The 24,596-nt window shown below is 50.2% G+C and overlaps 1 protein-coding gene across 2 annotated transcripts in view; it reads right to left on the bottom strand.

The window, feature by feature from the left end:
• Positions 1-24,596, bottom strand: part of SRPRB (SRP receptor subunit beta) — a 269,053-nt gene that overhangs the window by 79,835 nt on the left and 164,622 nt on the right. For both annotated transcript variants that reach the window (XM_030216497.1, XM_030216498.1), the window contains one exon: positions 20,052-20,188. In XM_030216497.1, the coding sequence (XP_030072357.1) occupies positions 20,052-20,188 (137 nt within the window). The remainder of the gene's footprint in view (positions 1-20,051; positions 20,189-24,596) is intronic.

The raw sequence follows: 24,596 nt of genomic DNA, 5'->3' as shown, positions 1-24,596 counted from the left end.
GACTTGTTCAGATTAATTTTAAAACCTGATAGCTTACCATATTCTTGGAGAACTAGGGTCAAAGCAGGGAAAGCGATCAGCGGATCCGAAAGAGTCAGCAAAAGATCGTCCGTTAACAAAAGCAATCTAGTTTCAAGCTCTCTTCGCCTAATGCCCTGAATCTCAGTATGAGTTCGAATACATTCTGCCAATGGCTCAATCACAAGAGCAAAGAGTAAAGGTGAGAGAGCGCAACCCTGTCTCGTGCCCCGAAAAACAGAGGAAATGAGGGCGAGCGCCCGCCATTAAGACGAACCGAAGCACAAGGAGCCCTGTAAATAAGAGATAACCAATGCAGAAAAAGTGAATGATACATACCTGTAGCAGGTGTTCTCCGAGGACAGCAGGCTGATTGTTCTCACGACTGGGTGACGTCCGCGGCAGCCCCCACCAACCGGAAGAAGCTTCGCGGGCGGTCCGCACGCAGGGCACGCCCACCGCGCATGCGCGGCCGTCTTCCCGCCCGTGCGCGACCGTTCCCGCCAGTTGAATTACAAGCAAAAGATGAAAACGCAACTCCAAAGGGGAGGAGGGAGGGTAGGTGAGAACAACCAGCATGCTGTCCTCGGAGAACACCTGCTACAGGTATGTATCATTCACTTTCTCCGAGGACAAGCAGGCTGCTTGTTCTCACGACTGGGGTATCCCTAGCTCTCAGGCTCACTCAAAACAAGAACCCAGGTCAATTGAACCTCGCAACGTCGAGGGTATAACAGAAATTGACCTACGAAGAACAACTAACTGAGAGTGCAGCCTGACCAGAATAAATTCGGGTCCTGGAGGGTGGAGTTGGATTTACACCCCAAACAGATTCTGCAGCACAGACTGCCCGAACCGACTGTCGCGTCGGGTATCCTGCTGGAGGCAGTAATGTGATGTGAATGTGTGGACAGATGACCACGTCGCAGCCTTGCAAATCTCTTCAATAGTGGCTGACTTCAAGTGGGCCACTGACGCTGCCATGGCTCTAACACTATGAGCCGTGACATGACCCTCAAGAGCCAGCCCAGCCTGGGCATAAGTGAAGGAAATGCAATCTGCTAGCCAATTGGAGATGGTGCGTTTCCCGACAGCTACCCCTAGCCTGTTAGGGTCAAAGGAAATAAACAATTGGGCGGACTGTCTGTGGGGCTGTGTCCGCTCCAAGTAGAAGGCCAATGCTCTCTTGCAGTCCAATGTGTGCAACTGACGTTCAGCAGGGCGGGTATGCGGCCTGGGGAAGAATGTTGGCAAGACAATTGACTGGTTAAGATGGAACTCCGACACCACCTTCGGCAGGAACTTTGGGTGGGTGCGGAGCACTACTCTGTTGTGATGAAATTTGGTATATGGAGCATGAGCTACTAGGGCTTGAAGCTCACTGACCCTACGAGCTGAAGTAACTGCCACCAAGAAAATGACCTTCCAGGTCAAGTACTTCAGATGGCAGGTATTCAGTGGCTCAAAAGGAGGTTTCATCAGCTGGGTGAGGACGACGTTGAGATCCCATGACACTGTAGGAGGCTTGATAGGGGGCTTTGACAAGAGCAAGCCTCTCATGAATCGAACGACTAAAGGCTCTCCAGAGATGGCTTTACCTTCCACACGATAATGGTAAGCACTAATCGCACTAAGGTGATTCCTTACTGAGTTGGTCTTGAGGCCAGACTCTGATAAGTGCAGAAGGTATTCAAGCAGGTTCTGTGCAGGGCAAGAACGAGGTTCTAGGGCCTTGCTCTCACACCAGACGACAAACCTCCTCCACTTGAAAAAGTAACTCTTTTTAGTGGAATCCTTCCTAGAGGCAAGCAAAACACGGGAGACACCCTCAGACAAACCCAACGCAGTGAAGTCTACGCCCTCAACATCCAGGCCGTGAGAGCCAGGGACTGAAGGTTGGGGTGCAGCAACGCTCCGTCGTTCTGCGAGATGAGAGTCGGAAAACACTCCAATCTCCACGGTTCTTCTGAGGACAACTCCAGAAGAAGAGGGAACCAGATCTGACGGGGCCAAAAGGGCGCGATCAGAATCATGGTGCCGCGGTCTTGCTTGAGCTTCAGTAAGGTCTTCCCCACCAAAGGTATGGGAGGATAAGCATACAGGAGGCCGGTCCCCCAATGGAGGAGAAAGGCATCCGACGCTAGCCTGCCGTGTGCCTGTAGTCTGGAACAGAACAGAGGCAGCTTGTGGTTGGTCTGAGAGGCGAAAAGGTCCACCGAGGGGGTGCCCCACTCTCGGAAGATCTTGCGTACCACTCTGGAATGGAGCGACCACTCGTGCGGTTGCATGACTGCTCAGTCTGTCGGCCAGACTGTTGTTTACACCTGCCAGGTATGTGGCTTGGAGGAGCATGCCGAACTGGCAAGCCCAACGCCACATGCCGACGGCTTCCTGACACAAGGGGCGAGATCCGGTGCCGCCCTGCTTGTTGGTGTAATACATTGCAACCTGATTGTCTGTCCGAATTTGGATAATTTGGGAGGACAGCCGGTCTCTGAAAGCCTTCAGTGCGTTCCAGATCGCTCGGAGCTCCAGGAGGTTGATCTGCAGATCCTTTTCCTGGAGGGACCACAGACCCTGGGTGTGAAGCCCATCGACATGAGCTCCCCACTCCAGGCGAGATGCATCCGTCGTCAGCACTTTCGTGGGCTGCGGAATTTGGAATGGACGTCCCAGGGTCAAATTGGCCCGGATGGTCCACCAGAGCAGTGAAGTGCGGCAACTGGTGGAGAGGCGGATGACATCTTCTAGATTCCCAGTGGCCTGAAACCACTGGGAAGCTAGGGTCCATTGAGCAGATCTCATGTGAAGGCGAGCCATGGGAGTCACTTGAACTGTGGAGGCCATATGACCCAGAAGTCTCAACATCTGCCGAGCTGTGACCTGCTGAGACGCTCTGGTCTGCGAAGCCAGGGACAGGAGGTTGTTGGCCCTCGCTTCGGGAAGGAAGGCCTGAGCCGTCTGGGTATTCAGCAGAGCTCCTATGAATTCCAGAGACTGAGTTGGCTGGAGATGGGACTTTGGGTAATTTATCACAAACCCCAGCAGCTCCAGAAGTTGAATAGTGCACTGCATAGACCGGAGGGCACCTGCCTCCGAGGTGCTCTTGACCAGCCAATCGTCGAGATATGGGAACACGTGCACTCCCAGCTTGCGTAGATAGGCCGCTACCACCACGAGGCACTTTGTAAACACCCGTGGGGCAGAGGCGAGCCCAAAGGGCAGCACACAATACTGAAAGTGCCGTGCGCCCAGGCGGAATCTGAGATACTGTCTGTGAGCTGGCAGTATCGGGATGTGGGTGTATGCGTCCTTCAGATCCAGGGAACATAGCCAATCGTTTTTCTGAATCATTGGCAGAAGGGTGCCCAAGGAAAGCATCCTGAACTTTTCTTTGACCAGGAATTTGTTCAGCCTCTCAGGTCTAGGATGGGACGCATCCCCCCTGTTTTCTTTTCCACAAGGAAGTACCTGGAATAGAATCCCTGCCCTTCTTGCCCGGGTGGTACGGGCTCGACCGCATTGGCGCTGAGAAGGGCGGAGAGTTCCTCTGCAAGTACCTGCTTGTGATGGGAGCTGAAGGATTGAGCTCCCGGAGGACAATTTGGTGGCAGGGAGGCCAAATTCAGGGCGTATCCGCACCGCACTATTTGGAGAACCCACTGGTCGGAGGTTATGAGAGGCCACCTTTGGTGAAAAAATTTTAACCTCCCTCCGACCGGCAGACCGTCCGGTACGGACACTTTGAGGGCGGCTATGTTCCCGTGGATCCAGTCAAAAGCCCGTCCCCGGCTTTTGCTGTGGAGGCGCAGGGGGCTGCTTACGCGCACGCTGTTGACGAGAACAAGCGCGCTGGGGCTGTCCCTGTGCCTGGCGAGGCCTTCGGGCCGGCTGGGTGTACCTACGCTTTGCAAAAGAATAGGGAACAGCCTGCCGGGCCCGGGAAAAACGTCCACCTGCTGAGGTGGATGCTGAAGGCACCCGGTGGGAGAGCTTGTCGAGGGCGGTTTCCCGCTGATGCAGTTGGTCCACCAGCTGCTCGACCTTCTCACCAAAAATATTATCCCCCCGGCAAGGGACGTCGGCCAGTCTCTGCTGGGTGCGGTTGTCCAGGTCAGAAGCACGCAGCCATGAGAGCCTGCGCATCACTATACCTTGGGCTGCAGCACGAGATGCCACGTCACAGGTGTCATAGATACCCCTGGACAGGAACTTTCTGCACGCCTTTAGCTGCCTGACCACCTCCTGATAAGGCCTGGACTGCTCCGGCGGGAGCTTATCGACCAGGTCCGCCAGCTGCTTCACATTGTTCCGCATGTGGATGCTCGTATAGAGCTGGTATGACTGGATGCGGGTCACGAGCATGGAGGATTGGTAGGCCTTCCTCCCAAACGAGTCCAGAGTGCGAGACTCCCGCCCCGGGGGCGCCGAAGCGGTATCCCTCGAACTCCGTGCCCTCTTGAGAGCAGAATCCACGACCGCCGAGTCATGGGGCAATTGGGGCCGCATTAACTCTGGGTCCGAGTGGATTCTGTACTGGGACTCTGCTTTCTTGGGAATGATGGGATTAGATAGTGGTCTCATCCAGTTCCGAAGCAGTGTCTCTTTGAGGACATTGTGCAACGGCACCGTGGAGGACTCTCTAGGTGGTGATGGATAGTCGAGGACCTCGAGCATCTCAGCCCTCGGCTCATCCACAGAAACCACGGGGAAGGGAATGCAAATAGACATGTCCCTTACAAAGGAGGCAAATGAGAGGCTCTCAGAGGGCGAGAGCTTCCTCTCTGGTGAAGGTGTGGGGTCCGAGGGAAGACCCGCAGACTCCTCTGAGGAGAAATATCTGGGGTCCTCCTCTTCCCCCCATGAGGCCTCTTCCTCGGTATCGGACATGAGCTCATGTAGCTGAGTCCTTAACCGGGCCCGGCTCGACGTCGAGGCACCGAGGCCTCGGTGTCGTCGAGCGGTGGACTCCCGCGCCGGCGGGGACGAAGCTCTCTCCATCGACGTCGACTCCACCTGAGTGGCGGTCGAGACCGGCGCTGCAAGCGGCGGCGGTGTCGATGACCTTGGCACCGGGCTAGAGCTCGCCGGCGCCACAGTCAACGGCGCCGAGGGCGCAAGCACCCCCGGCGCCGGCACAGCCTGGCGCATCAGCCCTTCCAGGATCCCCGGAAGGATGGCTCGGAGGCACTCGTCCAGGCCCGCTGCCGGGAAAGATGGAGGGGCCGGTAGAGGCGTCGGTGCCGGAAGCTGCTCGGGTCCAGGAGACTGCACCGAAGTGCTGGGACCCTGACGTGTCGGTACCTCCACTACCGAGGGGGACCTTTCCTCTCGACGCGGACGTTTCGGCGTCGACTCCTCTCCGGTACCGAGAGCCGGATGCATGGAAGGCGACCGATGACGGTGCTTCTTAGATTTCTTGCGGCGCCCGTCATCGGTGCCCGGTGGCATGGAGGAGGAGGAGGTCGATCCCCCTCGGTCCCGAGGAACCGGGTCAGACAGGGTTCGATCCCGAGGGCCATGGGCCGAGGGAGTGACCGGGGCCGATTGCCCACGCGGCCTCTCACCCCTACCCTCGCCGGAGGACCAGCGGGCCGACGGGACCTGTGCTCCTGGGGTCGATGCCATCGGTGCCGATTTCTCGGGCATCGATACCGGTACCGAAGAACCGGCCGTCGATACCGATGCCGTCGAGGTTGACGTCGAGGGGCCGGCGCAAGTTCCAAAAAGACGGCCCCGCAGAACTTGCCTCGCAACTTGAGTCCGTTTCCGGAGACCAAGACACAGAGAACACGACTTGATATTGTGCTCCGGCCCGAGGCACCAAGCGTGGGTGTCGGTCTGCGAGATCGGCCGGCCGCACCGACCACACTTCTTAAATCCACTCGGGACCTTCGAGGACATCGACGGAAAAATCGCGTCGGCGAAGTTAAAGTCGTCGATGGTGGCGGTAATCACACCTCGAAAAAATAATCGACCGCGCGGCCACAAGGCCGCAGCGCGACGCCCCCGCTAGAAACGAGGGAAAAATTAGAACGCGTGCTCTCTCTTTTTTTTTTTTGTAGAAAACGGAGCACGCGGCAATCAACAAACGAAAAATAAACAAAATTCGCGTAAACGCGACGGTTTTCCGGGGCTGACTAAGAGAGAGCGGCAGTAGCACGACTCTCTCCAGGCGCGGAAAAGAAAGGACTGGCGGGAACGGTCGCGCACGGGCGGGAAGACGGCCATGCATGCGCGGTGGGCGTGCCCTGCATACGGACCGCCCGCGAAGCTTCTTCCGGTTGGTGGGGGCTGCCGCGGATTTCACCCAGTCGTGAGAACAAGCAGCCTGCTTGTCCTCGGAGAAGACCCATGTATTCTACCCTGGCGCAACACCGCAAACATATATGGCCAGTGCACACGATCAAACGCCTTTTCTGCATCTATGATAGAATACACAAAGGCGCCTGTGCAGACTCGGCATAAGATGTAAGGCACGGCGTATGTTGTCAAAAGTTTGACGCCCATGGACAAAACCCGCCTGATCCTCATGAATCAATTGGGGTAAGTAGTGCTGCAAACGGGTAGCTAGAATCTTGGTAAAGATCTTATAATCTACCCCCAATAGAGAAATCGGGCGGTAAGAGCCACACAGCTGTGAATCTTTACCCGGTTTTAACAAGACAGTGATGGTCGCCAGATTCCAAGATGCTGGAATATCCTAACCCTCAGTGAAAGAGCGGAAAACCTGTAAAAGCACCTGGGCCAACAACCCACCAAAGATCTTATAAAACTTATTAGTGAAGCCGTCCGGCCCCGGTGCCTTTTTTGGCGACAAGGTTCGTATAGCCCCTCCCTCAGCCTAAGCAACGGAAGGCGATCCAAGAAACCTGCTATTTCCGCCTCTGAAGGAGAGATATCAGAAATATATAGCTGTTCATAAAACTGAAAAAGGCGCTGCATATGAGAAGAGTCAAAGGTCAACCCCCCACCCTCATCCCTCAAGCCCACAATAGAATTATGTGTAGACTGCTGCTTCAACTTATGAGCCAAAAGCCTACTGGCTTTATTGCCAAATTCAAAATGTGCCTGCCGGACCTGTTGAAGCTGTTCCGACAAGACATCCAATTGTAAATCATGTAATTCACATCTAAGTTTATAGGATTGCTCCAACAACCGAGCTGACTGCGATGCCGGACTCTGATGTATCTGTCTCTCCACTGCCAACAAGCGCGCTCGCAAAGAACTTTCCTGCTGACTCCTCACCCTTCGCACATGTGCCCGTAGCGCGATAAGATGCCCCCTGGGTACCGCCTTTAAACCGTCCCAAAGAATACCAGGTGAGACCTCTCCGTTATCGTTGAAATGAAGGTAGTCTTTAATATGTTGTTCAATCTGAAATATATGTGACATATCTGCAAGCAGAGAATCGTCCAGCCGCCACTCGGGGGGAGCCCATGGAGACCCTATCAACCGAACTTGTAGCCACACAGGGCTATGATCTGACCAGGTGCGCGCCTCAATTCCCACATCATGGAAACCATACGAATGTCCCCTCTCTCCCTACCACAAATCAATGCGTGAAAATGAATTATGCACAGTAGAAAAGTAGGTGTACTCCCTGCGAGTAGGATTAGCCTGACGCCAGAAATCTGTCAGGTGCCATCTCTCCAAAAAGGCTCGAAACACCTTTCGATCCCGCAACGCATAATGTACTCCCCTGGTAGAGTTATCTAGACTGGGATCTATTGTTAAGTTAAAATCCCCACCCACCAAGAGAGAGCCATCTTTATGTTGGAGCAATACCTGATCTAACTGTTCCAAAAATGCTTTATGTTTTGAGTTTGGGCCATATACATTCAGCAGCGTGTACCTCCGCCCTCCCAAAAGTACAATAATCAAGATGTATCTCCCCCCTCTATCCCGAATGATCTTATCAATCTGCCATGGTTGGGAATCGGCAAACAATATCGCTACCCCCTTGGACTTGGTGCCAGCACAATTGGAGGCAAAATATTGCTGCGGATATTTGCGATGCCTACACATTGATTCATGAGTTGCCTTCAGGTGTGTCTCCTGAATGAAAGCAATATCGAACTTTAAACGAATCAGTTCCCTAAATAAAAGCTGACGCTTCATAGAAACATTCAGCCCCCGAACATCCAGGAGCCCCAACCTTATATCACTCATTCAAAAAGAAAAAACAGATACCAGCTACTCCCTTCACATTCCTCCCACCAGATCTCATCCTGTCTCCCCCCGTCCCACACCAACCGCACTGTACCCTTTACACTACCCCTCCCCCCCCCATTCCCATCCTCCCGCCCTCCCCAAACCCTCGCCAACTGTAGAGACCCCTCTCTATAAAAAGAAAGGACATGTAGTCGAGAAAGTGAACCCTCCTCCTCCCGCCCCCACATTTCACATTAAATAATACATTGCATCAACATAGTTACCCTAAAACATCAGAACCCCCCCCCCCCTTAACATTTATGTCTAACCAGGTTCGTGAGCTCATATACCTACTAACAGGTGTCTATCATGAGCCTAGTAGAAACTATAACTGTTAACCAACATAGAACCAAATATCAAAAATTATATTGCAGTGCTGCTCTCTCAATGAGCTTAGTTCTCAGGGCAGCTGACTAGCTGACCTTTGCCGCTCTAGTCTTTTATTTCCCTTCGCAACCCGCTGCCATTTCGGAGGAGCTGACAACGATTCAGATCTATGCTTGTTAGGTGCTGTAGTAGATGCTGCTCTCTCCTCTATTGGCAAAATCTGGCGTGCCTCCTCCACCCATTTAATTTGATGTTGATGGCCATCCTTGTAAAACGCCAAGGCGAAGGGATGTCTCCATCTGTATTTAATGCCCATCTCACGCAGCCGTGCAGTAACCAGCTTCAGGTCTGCCCTTCTCTTTAGCGTAACTGCAGCCAAATCTTGAAAAACTGCTACAGGATGCGAATCCCATTTAAAGCTGTCAAGCTTGCGACTCGCCTGCATTACCCGCTCTCGAAGCTTAAAATCTTGAAAACAGGCAATTATGTCTTTGGGCATATTGTTTCTCGCCCCACCCAATGCTCTATGAGATCTCACCAGATGTACTTCTGAAGGCTCAATGGGCGATCCCGCTTCCGTGAGTAGGGCGGTCACAATGCGCTGTACCACATCCTTACAGTCTGCATATAATGGAGTGTCCGTAAGCCTCTAAAACGGAGATTACACCTTCTGCTGCGGTTTTCTAAATCCTCCAGCTTATTTGTGATCTGTTGGATCTCCACGTGCACCTCGCCGACCTGCTGGTTAAGTCCTCTGATAGCACCTTCATGCTCCTCAACTCGGCCCTCTAGCTCGTCCAAATGATTGCCAAGGTCCCGGATTTCACTCCGTAAGTTAGCCTCCATGACCACGAGGTCCGTGCGGACCGCTTTTAAGTCCGTGTGCATCTCCTTCAACCAATCCTGCAATTCCGAGTAATTAACTACCTCGGAATTTCCCGGGTCCTGCTCCGACAGAAACAGATCTTGAGAAGCGGGCCCTGCTAGCGCACGCGCTGGTTCCTCCACAACTTGCTCCATATTCGCCACGTGCTTCTCTGCCACACTGTCCGTATACGCGAACTGAGAGAGATTCGCCGCCACGCTCATACATCCTGCACTTCCTCCACACTTTAAATACCTCGGGCAGCCAATTTCCTGTTCAAATCAGGTAGCCAAGTAGGGTAACGCTACCACTTAATGCTTAGGGGAGCGGGAGCTCTCGTTTCAGACGACCATATTAGCCGGTGATGTCACTTCCTCCTCCATAAGCCATTATTAAGATGGAATTGGGAACACCCACTGCTTATTTCTAGGATAAGCAGCATAAAAAAATTTTTTGTTTTGGGATCTTGCCAGGTACTTGTAATCTGGATTAGCCACCGTTGGAAACAGGATGCTGGGTTTGATGGACCTTTGGTCTGTTCCAGTATGATAATGCTTATGTCTTTATGTAGGTCAGCAACCTACTGCACTTTCTCTCCAAACAAGTTGCCCCCTCAACACAGCATGGCCGACAAGCTCTCTTGAACCACTGGTTCGAGGTCAGAGACACCCAGCCATGAGAGTCTGGGCATCCCCCACACCCATGTCAGAGAGTCTGGATAAGACATCTAAAGTATCATGGGCGTCCCTAGCCAGATGACTACACAGTATCTGCTTGTTGGCCTGCTGGCAAAAGCTCTGCAGCCTGCTCTGAAGGAAAAGAGTCCGCCAGAGTCAGTGTTCAGTTCACCAAAGACTCTAAGTAAAGGCTCTTGTAGAGCTGGTAGGATTGGATACTGGCAACAAGCATCGAGGCCTGAAAAGCCTTCCTCCCAAACAAATTCAAAGTCCTAGCCTCTCATCCCTGGGGTGCCAAGGCATGAGACAGAGAACTCTAGGCCTGTTTAAGAACGGATTTAACCACCACGGAGTTGTGCAGCAATTGTGCCTTCTCAAATCTGGAAGACTTCTGGATACAATACTGCGTATAAACCTTCTTAGGTGCGACTTGCACTGTGAGGGTATACTGCCAGTTCTTCAACAATGTGTCCTTAAGGATAGGGTGCAATGGTACTGTAACCCTTATAGCCTAAAACAGACAACATCTCTGCTCTGGGCTCCTCTTCCGTCTCCAACTTAAATAGGACAAGCTACAGCCATCTCCCTCCCAAAAACTGGTGAAAGAGTGCCTCTCATGGAGATTTTCGTCTCTCTTGAGGAGACGGATCAGATGGAATTCCATACCACTCGTTTTCTGAGAAGTAATTTGGATCTTCATCTGACTCTCATGAGCCGTCCCAATCAGACTCGTCAACAGGTGCAGGTGAATGAGTCTGTAAAGGCCTAAGCCTAGTGGAATGATGTCCATGCTTTGAGGAACTTCGAATTGCAGCCCTACCCTCAGAGTCTAGGAAAGCTTCCTCTCCCGATGTCTAAGGCAGTACTGCTTGCCCGGACATTGAAGTCAACACCTTCCAGCGTCGAAGATCTGGGATCTGACACCGATGGAGTCTCAGAGAGGGCCTGGGCTGTTCAGTCAGTGGTGCAAGCCAAAGCAGCAACCCCCTGCAGCAACCGGAGCATGCTGCGGAAACACTCAGCAAAGCTGGGCATCAGCAAAGGCACAGGAACCAGGGAAGAGGCAACCTAAGAATATGTCGGTGCTGAACCAGTGGTGGGGACTGGGCCTCTTGGTGACTGGTGCACTGGCACTCTTCCAAGGAGGGAGAGAGCTCCTCCCAGCGCTTCTCGGGTATCAGAGGTACTGATGACCGAGTGCTCCCAGAACCGTGTGTCGAAGAAGATCGATGCTTATGCTTCTTGGGCTTTCCCCCATGCATACAGCCTCAATCCTCCAGTGCAGATGAGGATGCCGCTGAATCCGTACAGGTCTGTGTTGGGTCCAATGCTGACCAGTACCGAAGCCTGCTACCAACTCCTTGTGTCGAGGCAGGTGGAGACCCACTCGATGCTGTTGAACTGTGGACGCCGAAATCACAGCAGTCATGGAGGTTGATGCTGCTGATGCCGAAGTTGATGGTACAGCCTTGGAGGAACCAAAAAGATGTTCCATTTGAGCCAGTCGCACCCGCTGAGTTCTCCCCTGGATTTCTGAACAGAGATCACAATCAGAGGGACAGGGCCGTGCCAAGGGTCTCTGGTGCCCCCCTGCAGACTATCAGTTGGTGCCCCCCCCCCCCCGTCTCGCTTCTTCATTAGATGTTTCTCCATTGCTACCTGTCTTTCCTTTAGACTGAAAACTACAGGCCCAGCCAGACCTGACAAAAGGGTCTACCACACCCTTCAATGTCAAGCATATACTAGAAAACTGTAAATTAGCTTACACAGGAAAGCAGTTTAAAAAAATAAACACAATTCCTGCTGTTTCTTAACACTGCTCTCCAGAGAAAGCACTGCCTTTATAAAGAGGCTTTTTAGTGGGACTTAGCCTATTAAAAACTATTAGCATAATTAGGAATGGCCAGCCCTTGTAACTGCAGAGACCTAAGCTTTGATTATGCATGTTCCTGTCTTTGTTACAGTGTGTGTGTGTGTGTGTGTGGGGGGGGGGGGGGGGGGGGTGTCTCGTCATCTCATTTACACAGTCTGACCTCCCTGGCTCACTGGGAGCCCAGTCCCTTGGAGACTGCTATACATTGCAAAATAAGATAGCAGATGTAAATTCTCAAAGTGGACATATTCCAAACACTAAAATGAAAATAAAACGATTTTTTTCTACCTTTGTTGGCTGGTGACTTTCTTTTTCTGATCATGCTGGCCCAGTATCTGATTCTGTTGCTGGTATCTGTTCTCTTAACTCTGTTTCCAGGGCTTCCTTTCCACTGTATGTATCCCTCATTGATAAGTCTCTGACTCTAAAGTTTAGCAATTTCATTAAAGCAAAATGTATTTTCAAATATCACAAACTCTCCCTATCCAAGCAGAATGTTTTATATAAAAACAAACACACAAAAAAGCAATCAGATTTTTACTTACCAGCTATTCTACACTATATGTCAGCTAAACTTCCTCAGCCAATTAAATGGATTTTAGCTGTAGCTATGATAATTATGTACACATCATTGCAGTCATGCCCTCCTCTCAGTGTACATGCTCAAAAAACAAAAACTTTGAACCACTTACAGATAACAATTACACTATTTATTTTTTATTTCTCCCCAGTCTCACTTGCACACCTGCCTCCAAACCTGTTCTCTTTAATTTGAATGTTGTTCCAGCTCACCCTGAATGAAAGTTGTTCACACACCAAAGCCATAAATAGCTGCTGGTTGTACTCTTTGAAGCAGCTTTAGCAGAGCAGCCTGTCTGTCTCAGCACTGCTGGGCTATCTTCACTTCCTGATGCGGGAAGGGCAGGGGAGAGAGGAGAATCACAACTTCAGGTAAAAGATTTTGCAAGTGAGTGGCGCCCTCTAGAGGTCGGCGCCCCCCTGCATTGCTTACTTCGCTTAGCACGGCCCTGCAGAGGGATCATGATCTAGCCCAAGGCACCCAATTAACCAATTGTATAGGTCCGTGGCAGAAATCATATGTCTACACTTGGCGCACTTCTTGAAGCCACAGGGGGTCTTCTGTGACATTGAAAGAAATAGCTTGGCTAAATTAAACTCCTCAAGCTTGGACAGTTAAAAAAAGAGGAAGTGTTAAAACAGAGGATGCGGCTGTGGCCTAATCACGCAACCACACCGAAAAATAAAGAAAACTTTAAGAGACGAAAAATCTAACAAAAAATACAAAGGGTTAAGGGAAAAATAGAAGCACAAAAAATGACTTCAAAAATAAACAAAATAAACCAACACGGGATGGCACAAATAAGACAAAAATGAAGCATTAGGGAGAAAACACAGAAAGCATCCTCTCAGCTTCGTGAAAAAACAAAGATTGGAGGACCCGCACTCATGCATCAGGCGTGGAGGCACCAGCACATGCGTGGTGGAACACTGCTAGAATTTTCCACTTACTCTCTAGTCAGCGTCTGCACCAGACTCCATCAGATGATGTCACCTAGATGTGAGAATATGAAGGCCTGCTTATCCTCTGAGAATTTTTTTTTTAATTTTCATGAAGTCTTTATTAATAAATAATACACAAAGTCGAATATATAGCTCATCAAGCACAACATAGTACAGTTCAGTTATACAGAACCAATCTCTGGCAATGTGGCTAACAAATAATACAGCACATGGTGAAACTCTCATTGCACACCCAACAAACCAAACACATCTTACTGTACGAGTGTGCACAGTAAACTATTCAGAATAACCAGTCCAATACTTCAATATTTGTAGATTTTTATATTACTTCCCATCCCCCTCCCCCATTCCCCACAAAACCCCCGCCCGCCCCTACCCCTCCTATCCCACCCCTCTGTCGAGCATCACCGTAACCCATAACAGCAAGCAAGTTATACATGAAGACGAAAAGGATCCCAGATCAAGTGCCATCTACTCAGTTGGTTGTGCCTCTCAGCTAGTAATCTTTCCATCTCGCAGACTAGCCTCAGTTTTTGAATCCACCGAGTTATCATTGGAGTTATAGGCTGCTTCCAATGGGCAGCAATTATGACTCTAAGCGCATATAGCCTGCCTCAGGAAAATTTGCTGGGTATGAGGACGACCTGCAACACCCGCCAGAAATAGAAAAAAGGTCGGGCTCCATGGTAGCGGGCTGCCCGTCCACCTCTGCAGCCTGCTGCATACAGACCTCCAAAAGGCACTGACTTTCCTACAAGTCCACCATATGTGTCCCGCTGTGCCCTTCACACCACAACCCCTCCAGCACAGCCCCATCATAGTGTGGAAAATGCTCTGAAGGCGCTCAGGCGTCAAGTACCATCGATAAAACACCTTCACCGCATTCTTCTTAAAAGGCACATGAGACGACACTCCCACCACATCCCGCTCCAGTCTCTCCCACATCGCCTCCTCCATTGCCAAACCCAACTCCCCTTGCCAGCCCTTCCTATGAAGTGAGTAGCTCTGGGACTGCCTATTAACAATGTGGTAGAGACGTGAGACCAGCCCACTCGTCTTGGGTGGCCCCTCACAAATGGCTTAAAGTGTGGATTTTTCCCGAGTCACCACCTCCCGAACTGCCCGTGTCTTAAGAAAGGTGGATAACTGAAGGTAAGCATACCGGTCAGACCCAATTATCGGGAATCTCTCAAGAGCCTCTGGATACGACAATAAAGAGTCCCCTTCAAACAGTTGACCCCACATTCGTAGGCCTCCCTTGTACCATCTTGTGAAAACTCCCTTTATCGTACCTGGGTAAAATAATGAATTGTGCGCTATAGGGGACAGACAAGAAAGTCCCGTACGTCCACGTGAATACATTCTATCCCAGTTGGAAAGGGTGACATATATGGAAGGACACAAGCCCCCCTCTAGGGATCTAAGCGAACTCGGGATCCACAGAAGCGCCCCCAGGGGCCGCGCACCTAAGGTGTATTGTTTCAGCTGCACCCATTGCCGATCTGGGTAATCCTGAAACCATTCCACTGCCGCACGCGCCTGAACTGCTCTATAATACCAGGCCAAGTTGGGTACCCCCAGCCCTCCTCTCTTCTTATCCTGATACAAGACCGAGTGCGCCAGCCGTGGACATTTCCCCACCCAGATAAAGCGCATAATATGTTCCTGCAGTGTTACTAGGAATTTACGGGGCATTTTGATTGGAAGGGCCTGAAAAAGGTAGAGAAGGAGCGGCAAAACATTCATCTTTATAGCAGCTATGCGGCCAAACCAAGAGAGGTCAAGGTCGCCCCATCTACCAAGGTCCTCAGTGAGTGTCCCAGCCAGGCCCTTTTAGTTTACCGCAAAAAGATCAGAGTGGCGGGCTGTCAGGTTGACCACCAGGTAACGAATGCTCTTGTCAGCCCACCGGAAGGCATAGGAAGATCTCAACGATCCCACAAGCTCCTCCGGAAGAGACACATTCAAAACTTCAGATTTGGACATATTCACTTTAAAGCCCGACACAGTCGAGAATTCCTCAATCTCCCTCAGGAGCCCAGGGAAGGTGGACAGGGGGCGAGTGACAAACAACAGCACATCATCCGCAAAGAGGGATAGCTTATGCTCTCTCCCACCTATGGAAAGACCCGAGATATCTGGGTTAGTTCTAAGCCTAGTAGCAAATGGTTCCATCACCATTGCGAACAGCAGGGGGGACAGGGGGCAACCCTGTCTAGTACCCCTATGTAGTGGGATCGCTGCAGAGTTGCCCCCATTAACTCGTATACACGCCTTAGGAGAGCTATAGAATGCTTGAATCCACCCCCAAAACTGAGGTCCTATCCCAAAGGCCTCCATTACTTTGTACATAAATGGCCAATGCACGCAGTCGAAGGCCTTTTCGGCATCTAGACTAAGGAGGCAAAGAGGCTTATTCATTTTCTTAGCCAGATACATTAAGTCAACCACTCGCCTAGTATTATCCGATGCCTTTCTATAGGAAACAAATCCCACTTGGTCGGGGTGGATGATGGCTTGGAGCAAAGGTGCCAGGCGGCTGGCCAAGACTTTAGCTAAGATTTTGACATCAGCATTCAAAACGGATATCGGGCGATAAGACCCGCAGTCCGTATGATCTTTGTTCGGTTTAGGCAGTACCGCAATCCATGCTTCCAACATGGAAGTAGGCAAAGCCTCCCCCTTCCCAATCAGGTTAAACAGGTCGGCTAACAGTGGGGCCAACTCGGGAGCAAATTTCTTGTAGAATTCATTGGGGAAGCCGTCCAACCCCGGTGATTTACAGGAAGGCAGATGTTGGATAGCTTTTTGTATCTCAACCGGAGTGACCGGCGCGTCAAGTAAGATCCTCTGCTGATCTGTAAAAGACGCTAGGCCACTCTCAGCTAAGTATTCTAAAATAGAGTCAGCAGGAGGATTAATCTCCTGTGCATATAGCCCCTGGTAAAATTCACTGAAGCGCCTCCGTATGGATTCAGATGTATTCAACAATTCACCCCTCTCATCCTTAATGTGTGTTACCACCCGGTCCACCCTTCATCTGCGTAGCTTTATAGCCAAGAGACGTCCTGCTTTATTAGTGAATTCATAAGATCGAACCTTATGTCTATTTTGTATCCAACTTAATTGTTCAGAGTAGACAGAGTCCAGCTGAAGCCTCTGCCCATGCAGCTCCTCCAATACAACTGAGGAACCACTCGACTTGTGCTGTGCCTCCAGGAACCTGATCCTTGCCAGGCATTGTGCCAGCTGGGCTCTACAGACTCTCGCACGCTTACTAGCTAACTGTATAAAGTAACCTTGCGAGACTGCCTTCAAAGCGTCCCACACAACACTAAGAGGTGGACCCGACTCCATATTGAATTCCAGGTACTCCTTCAGGACCTTTCTACAGCCCTCCACCACCTCCCCCTCCTGCAGTAAGTCTGTATTAAGCATCCATCGTTTGTCTTTGACCTCAGCCCTAATGGTTGGCAAGGTAACCCATACTGGGGCATGGTCAGAGATTGTTGCACTACCAATTCCTGTTTGCGGCCCCCTCTCCGCTAGGGTAACATCGAGAAAGATAAAATCGATACGGGAGTACGACTTATGTACGGGAGAAAAAAATGTGTAGTCCCTCATGGTCATGTGACTAAGTCTCCAGACATCTAAAGTCCCCAGGGAGTAAACCAGGGAACCCAAGGCCAGAGAGTCCTTAGATACCGATTGCTGGGGTCTCCCGGTTCTACCTAGCGCCTGGGTCCATAACTTCATTGAAGTCACTCCCCAAGATCAGAGAGCCCCTGGTAAATGTAGCTAATATGTTCTTCACTTTGGTGTAAAAGGCCCCCTGATGGTCGTTTGGTGCATATAAGGATGCGAGAGTGAGTTCCACTTGGTCTATGACAACGTGCAATAACAAAAATCTCCCTCCCGGGTCTTGTTTAATGTTTAGTATTTGGGCCGATATGGATTTGTGGAACAAGACCGCCACCCCACGCTTCTTAGTTCCATCGGCGGAGGAGGCGAAAAAGGCACTGCGATAGTCTGGGTGGGAGAGAAGTCGCTCGTGCACTCTGTGGAGATGGGTCTCCTGCAGCAGGACAACATGCGGTTTTATCTGCTGTAGCTCTCTGAACAATTTCTGCCTTTTTTGAGGCATGTTCAACCCCTTCACATTGTATGATAGTATCTTTAGAACTGTACTCATTACTAGGATCTTAAATCAAGGTTTAACAAGTTGACTCCAACCACTTCATGTACAGGTGCTCCCCTAAACCGGTGATGCCCCCAACCCACCCCACCCCCCTTCCCCTTCTCAATGACCCCCTACCCTCCCGTGCCCCCCCAACCCTCCCTGTCTAACACCAACTCGGAGACACAAGGCCTCATAGTGGGAAAGGAGAAAGTAACACACCCGCATCCACACAACCCAGCTCCCACACCCCTCCCCGAATTACCCCGTAAACCACCAGGGTCTATTAGATTTCTTACCCATGCCAAATGCACTCATCTTCGTAAGAGACCCCAGCGCGCCCCCCAGTCATTTAAGCTACCTCCCCCCTATATCCCCAGCAACATTGCTACCTTAAACACAACATTCCCCTCCACTTTTGTTGCCCCCCCGTAACATCCATTAATAAAGGGTCTTAAAGTCCCTTTTGCAAAGGTAACATAACGCTTAAAACATAACATTTGTTACTCCCTGCTGCTTTTCCAGCCATTGGCACAGACATAACCATTGTCCATTCAACCGCCGTGCGGAGTGAGACCTCGAATAAGATATACCAACCAGGCTACCACAACAATTCAGGTTTCTTCCGCGGTCACTCTTCTTTTCGGGTTGTTCCTTTTAGTATTGGAAGGAACCCGCTGCCATTTTTGAAGTTTAGCTTTCGTAGTGGACGCTAAGTCACCTGGGGGCTTGCTCGTTTTCACCAGGCCCGCCACATGCAGGGATGTCCAAGCTTCGGTCAATGATGTTATTCTGTTTTTGGCTCCCTGGAGAGTATAGTTCAGAGAGAAGGGAAAGCCCCACCTGTACGTGACGTGTTCTTTAGTTAGAATGTCCAGGGCCGGTTTCATGAGGCGTCTCTGCTGTAAAGTAAACTGCGAAAGGTCTTGAAATACAGATATTTTAGCTCCGCCATATTCCAGGTCAGGCTTTTTCCTGGCGCAATTAAGCAGTTGATCTTTCACTTCATATCGGTGAAACCGTGTAATAATGTCCCGTACTCTATTCTCCTGCCTCTGGCCAAGGGATTTATGCACTCTATCTATCTCTACCTTTGCCGCTGCAGCATCGGCCCCCAGCAGAGTGGCACACAGTGTTTGTATAATGAGCAGGACATCTTCGCTCTCGCTGCCCTCGGGGACTCCACGGAACCTAAGATTGTTCCACCGTCCCCTGTTCTCAAGATCATCAAGCTTATATGTGAGGTCTTTATTCTGTTGATCCAGGGCTTGAAGATGGGCCTCATGCAAGAGCAGGGACTCAGAGTGCTCTTCCAGCTTTGCCTCTGCGTCTTCAACTCTGTTGCCCAGCTCACGGAGGTCAGAGCTCAGTACCTCCATCTTGTCCAAGATCTCGTCCTTCGATTTTTTAATATCCTCCTGTATTCCTGAAAGCAGCTGGCGAAGTTCGCCTGAGAGTCCTTTTTCTGCCGGCGGCTTCCGCGATTCCGACATCAACAGCGCGGAATCAGAGTCCGAAGGGGACGCTCGCGCCATTACCTCGTGGCGCTTAGCGGTTTTACTTGTCCCGCCGCCAGCCGACTTCTCAGCCTCCTTAGGTCGCGCCAAAGACGCTCTACTCATGCTGTTACCGATGAGGAGCAATAAGGAACGCTGCAATCGATTTTAAAGTAGCTGGTGAGTGCTTTTTATAGCTATTTTGTGATTCAGGGAGCGGGAGCTCAGAAGCTAGGCTGCCATCGGTAGCGGTGACGTCACTTCCTCCTCATCCTCTGAGAATTTAAAGAATATTTTCTCTCTCAAGTAATTTATCTGAGATTCCATTTTTAACTGAGTATCTAAAATGACTCCCAATAATCTAGAATATTTTTCAAATTGCAATTGCTCCCTTGAATGTACTGTAGCATTAGAAAAAAACTCTCACAAATCATTACTAAAGTGCAAGTTTTGTCTTAGATGTATTAAGCTTTAACAAGTGTTGATTTGCCCAAGAATGAATCATAACAATACAATGTGAAACAGATGCTTGTAGAGTCAATAAATTTCAGGTCATTGGAATTAACACAAACATCTGCATATGAATACCCAAAAAATCCTGATGAAACCAAGGAACTCATAAAAACATTAAATAAATTACCTGTTTATTTCAGTTGCTGTAGCAGGTATTCTCTGAGGACAGCAGGCCTTATATTCTCACAATTGGGCAATGCGATATCACGTTACCCAATTGTGAGATTGGCCTGCTTGTCCTCAGAGAAAACGGGTTATAAATATGTAAAAAAAAATAAAAATATTAAAAAGTTTGCTATACAGGAAATCCTTGCTTTGCTTCCTCAGCCCTGTCACTCAGACCCAATACCTTGTTTATTGCAGGCTATCAACAGAGGGGGAGCATTCTTCAGAACAACATTGTCAGTCAGTAATTGATACAGAAGTTCTGCTACATCCTTCACTTCCCGCTGGAAAGCTGCGCTGTCCACCACAAACACAATTGCCCTGTATAACATAACACAAAAATCTCATACAGAATAGTGTAAGAGCATAATGTTAAATTAAGCAGATTAACAGTCCCTGGAAACCCTCATTCTAGGAGCTAGCTCAGGGCTCCAGAAGACCCCATCCCTAAAGGGCAATGAAAGCCCTACTCCTTCAAACCCCAAAGTTCTCAAAAAATTAAAACTATTTACTTTATAACTTCAAGAAAACATCAGAGTTGTGTTTAAATGTGGTTTGTTTTTTTTTTGGGAGGGGGGGGAGGCCTTATAGAGATCCCTCTCCCCTTGGGAGTAGCCTAGTGGTTAGTGCAGTGGACTTTGATCCTGGGGAACTGAGTTTGATTCCCACTGCAGCTCCTTGTGACTCTGGGCAAGTCACTTAACCCTCCATTGCCCCTGGTACAAAATAAGTACCTGAATATATGTAAACCACTTTGAATGTAGTTGCAAAAACCTCAGAAAGGCAGAATATCAAGTCCCATTTTCCTTTCCTTTCTTCTTTAGTCTAACTCAGTCAGAACCAGTACTGGGAACCTGAAGCCATAAATCATTACTTGCAACTAATCTGTTTTCTACATATGGTGCAAACAACTTGATCCAGGAATCAAACCAGGGACCTCTCACATGGCACTGCACTGCCATTGAGCTCCACGTCAGTTCAATCATATGGAGATTTTGAAAATATTGCTTAGGACTCCCTACTGCCTTCCAAAAGAAATGAAAAAAATCTATGTGACAGCTGAATTCCTGTGGTAAAGTAAAGCGAAGATACTTACCTGTAGCAGGTATTCTCCGAGGACAGCAGGCTGCTTGTTCTCACTGATGGGTCGGTGTCCATGGCGGCCCAGGAACGGAGATTTTTTCCAGCAAAAATCCACAAACTTTGAGTCAGCTTCCGGAGCGTGGGAAAGACACACTGTGCATGCGCGGCCATCTTCCTGCCCGCATGCATCCGTTCCCGCCTCAGTTATATCAAAAAGCAAATAAAGAAGAAGAGGAAAAACAACTCCAAAGGGGAGGTGGGCAGGTTGGTGAGAACAAGCAGCCTGCTGACCTCAGAGAGTACCTGCTACAGGTAAGTATCTTCGCTTTCTCCGAGGACAAGCAGGCTGCTTGTTCTCACTGATGGGGTATCCCTAGCCCCCAGGCTCACTCAAAACAACAAAAGAAGGTCAACTGGGCCTCGCAACGGCGAGGACATAACAAAGATTGACCTACGAAGAAACTTCTAACTGAGAGTGCAGCCTGGAACAGAATAAAAAAGGGCCTGGGGGGGTGGAGTTGGATTCTAAACCCCAAACAGATTCTGCAGCATCGACTGCCCAAACCGACTGTCGCATCGGGAATCCTGCTGAAGGCAGTAATGAGATGTGAATGTGTGGACTGATGACCATGTCGCAGCCTTGCAAATCTCTTCTATAGTGGCTGACTTCAAGTGGGCCACTGACGCTGCCATGGCTCTAACACTATGAGCCGTGACATGACCCTTAAGAGTCAGCCCAGCTTGGGCATAAGTGAAGGAAATGCAATCTGCTAGCCAATTGGAAATGGTGCGTTTCCCGACAGCAACTCCCCTTCTGTTGGGATCGAAAGAAACAAACATTTGGGCGGACTGTCTGAAGGGGCTTGTCCGCTCTACATAGAAGGCCAGTGCTCTCTTGCAGTCCAATGTGTGCAACTGACGTTCAGCAGGGCGGGTATGAGGACGGGGAAAAAATGTTGGCAAGACAATTGACTGGTTCAGATGGAACTCCGACACCACATTCGGCAAGAACTTAGGGTGCGTACGGAGGACTACTCTGTTATGATGAAATTTAGAATAGGGAGCATGGGCTACCAAGGCTTGTAGCTCACTGACTCTACGAGCTGAAGTAAAAGCCACCAAGAAAATGACCTTCCAGGTCAAGTACTTCAGATGGCAGGAATCCAGTGGCTCAAAAGGAGCTTTCATCAGCTGGGTGAGAACGACGTTGAGATCCCATGACACTGGTGGAGGTTTGACAGGGGGTTTTGACAAAAGTAAACCTCTCATGAAGCGAACAACTAAAGGCTGTTCAGAAATAGGCTGAACTTCTACACGTTGATGATAAGCACTAATCGCACTAAGATGAACTCTTACGGAGTTGGTCTTGAGACCAGACTCTGACAAGTGTAGAAGGTATTCAAGCAGGGTCTGTGTAGGACAAGAGCGAGGATCTAGGGCCTTGCTGTCACACCAGACGGCAAACCTCCTCCATTTAAAAAAGTAACACTTCTTCATGGAATCTTTCCTGGACGCAAGCAAGACTCGGGAGACAGCCTCAGAAAGACCCAAGGAGGCAAATTCTACGCTCTCAACATCCAGGCCATGAGGGCCAGAGACTGGAGGTTGGGATGCAGAAGCGCCCCCTCGTTCTGAGTGATGAGGGTTGGAAAACACTCCAATCTCCACGGTTCTTTGGAGGACACCTCCAGAAGAAGAGGGAACCAAATCTGACGCGGCCAAAAGGGAGCAATCAGAATCATGGTTCCGCAATCTTGCTTGAGTTTCAGCAAAGTCTTCTCCACCAGCGGTATGGGAGGATATGCATACAGAAGGCCCCTCCCCCAATACAGGAGAAAGGCATCCAACGCTAGTCTGTCATGGGCCTGAAGTCTGGAACAGAACTGAGGGACCTTGTGATTGATCTGAGTGGCAAAAAGATCCACCAAGGGGGTGCCCCACTCTCGGAAGATCTTGCGTACTACGCCCACGTTCAGGGACCACTCGTGGGGTTGCATAATCCTGCTCAACCTGTCGGCCAGACTGTTGTTTACGCCTGCCAGATACGTGGCTTGGAGAAACATGCCGTGACGGTGAGCCCAAAGCCACATCTGAACGGCTTCCCGACACAGGAGGCGAGATCCGGTGCCCCCCTGCTTGTTGATGTAATACATGGCAACCTGTCTGTCTGAATTTGAATAATTTGATTGGACAGACGATCTCTGAAAGCCTTTAGAGCGTTCTAGACCGCTTGCAACTCCAGGAGATTGATCTGAAGACCTGATTCCCGGAGGGACCAAGCTCCTTGAGTGTGGAGCCCATTTACATGCGCTCCCCACCCCAGGAGAGATGCATCCGTGGTCAGGAATTTGGAAGGGACGTCCCAAGGTCAAATTGGATCGAATTGTCCACCACTGGAGGGAATTATGAAAATCGGTGGACAGCTGGATTGCATCCTCTAGATTCCCTGCAGCTTGATACCACTGGGAAGCTAGGGTCCATTGACCTGATCTCATGTGAAGACAGGCCATGGGTGTTACATGGACTGTGGAGGCCATATGGCCTATAAGTCTCAACATCTACCGAGCTGTGATCTGCTGAGACGCTCTGGCCATGGAAACAAGAGACAGAAGGTTGTCTGCCCTCGCCTCGGGGAGATAGGAATGAACCGTCTGGGAGTTCAGCAGAGCTCCTATAAATTCTAGCTTTTGAAATGGAAGAAGGTGGGACTTCGGGTAATTTATCACAAACCCGAGTAGCTCCAGCAGTTGAATAGTCATCTGCATGGACTGTAGAGCTCCTGCCTCCGAGGTGCTCTTCACCAGCCAATCATCGAGATAAGGAAACACATGCACTCCCAATCTGCGTAGTGACGCTGAAACCACCGCTAGGCATTTTGTAAACACCCTGGGCGCAGACGCCAGACCAAAGGGCAGCACACAATATTGAAAATGCTGTGTTCAAAGACAGAATCGAAGATACTTCCTGTGAGAGGGAAGTATCGGGATGTGTGTATAAGCATCCTTTAAGTCTAGAGAGCATAGTTAATCGTTTTCCTGAATCATGGGAAGAAGGGTACCCAGGGAAAGCATCCTGAACTTTTCTCGGACCAGAATTTGTTCAGGGCCCTTAGGTCTAGGATGGGATGCATCCCCCCTGTTTTCTTTTGCACAAGGAAGTACCTGGAATAGAATCCCAGCCCTTCGTGCCCTGGTGGAACGGGCTCGACCGCACTGGCGCTGAGAAGGGCGGAGAGTTCCTCTGCAAGTACCTGCCTGTGCTGGAAGCTGAAGGACTGAGCTCCCGGTGGGCAATTTGGAGGTCTGGAGATCAAATTGAGGGAGTACCCTAACCGGACTATTTGAAGAACCCACCGGTTGGAGGTTATGAGAGGCCACCTTTGGTGAAAAAGCTTTAACCTCCCCCTGACTGGTAGATTGTCTGGCACAGGTACTTTTATGGCGGCTATGCTCAGCTGGAGCCAGTCAAACACCCGTCCCTTGCTTTTGCTGGGGAGCTGCAGGGGCCTGTCTGGGCGCACGCTGTTGACGCTAATGAGCGCGATGGGGCTGAGCCTGAGAAGGCTGTCGGGAAGGTGGATTGTACCTACGCTTTTTGTAAGCATAGGGAGCAGTCCTCCTTCCCCAGAAAAAACGTCTACCTGTTG

This window comes from Microcaecilia unicolor, chromosome 10 (assembly GCF_901765095.1).
Source record: "Microcaecilia unicolor chromosome 10, aMicUni1.1, whole genome shotgun sequence".
Classification (NCBI taxonomy): Eukaryota; Metazoa; Chordata; class Amphibia; order Gymnophiona; family Siphonopidae; genus Microcaecilia; species Microcaecilia unicolor.
This window is presented reverse-complemented; position numbering and strand designations above follow the sequence as displayed.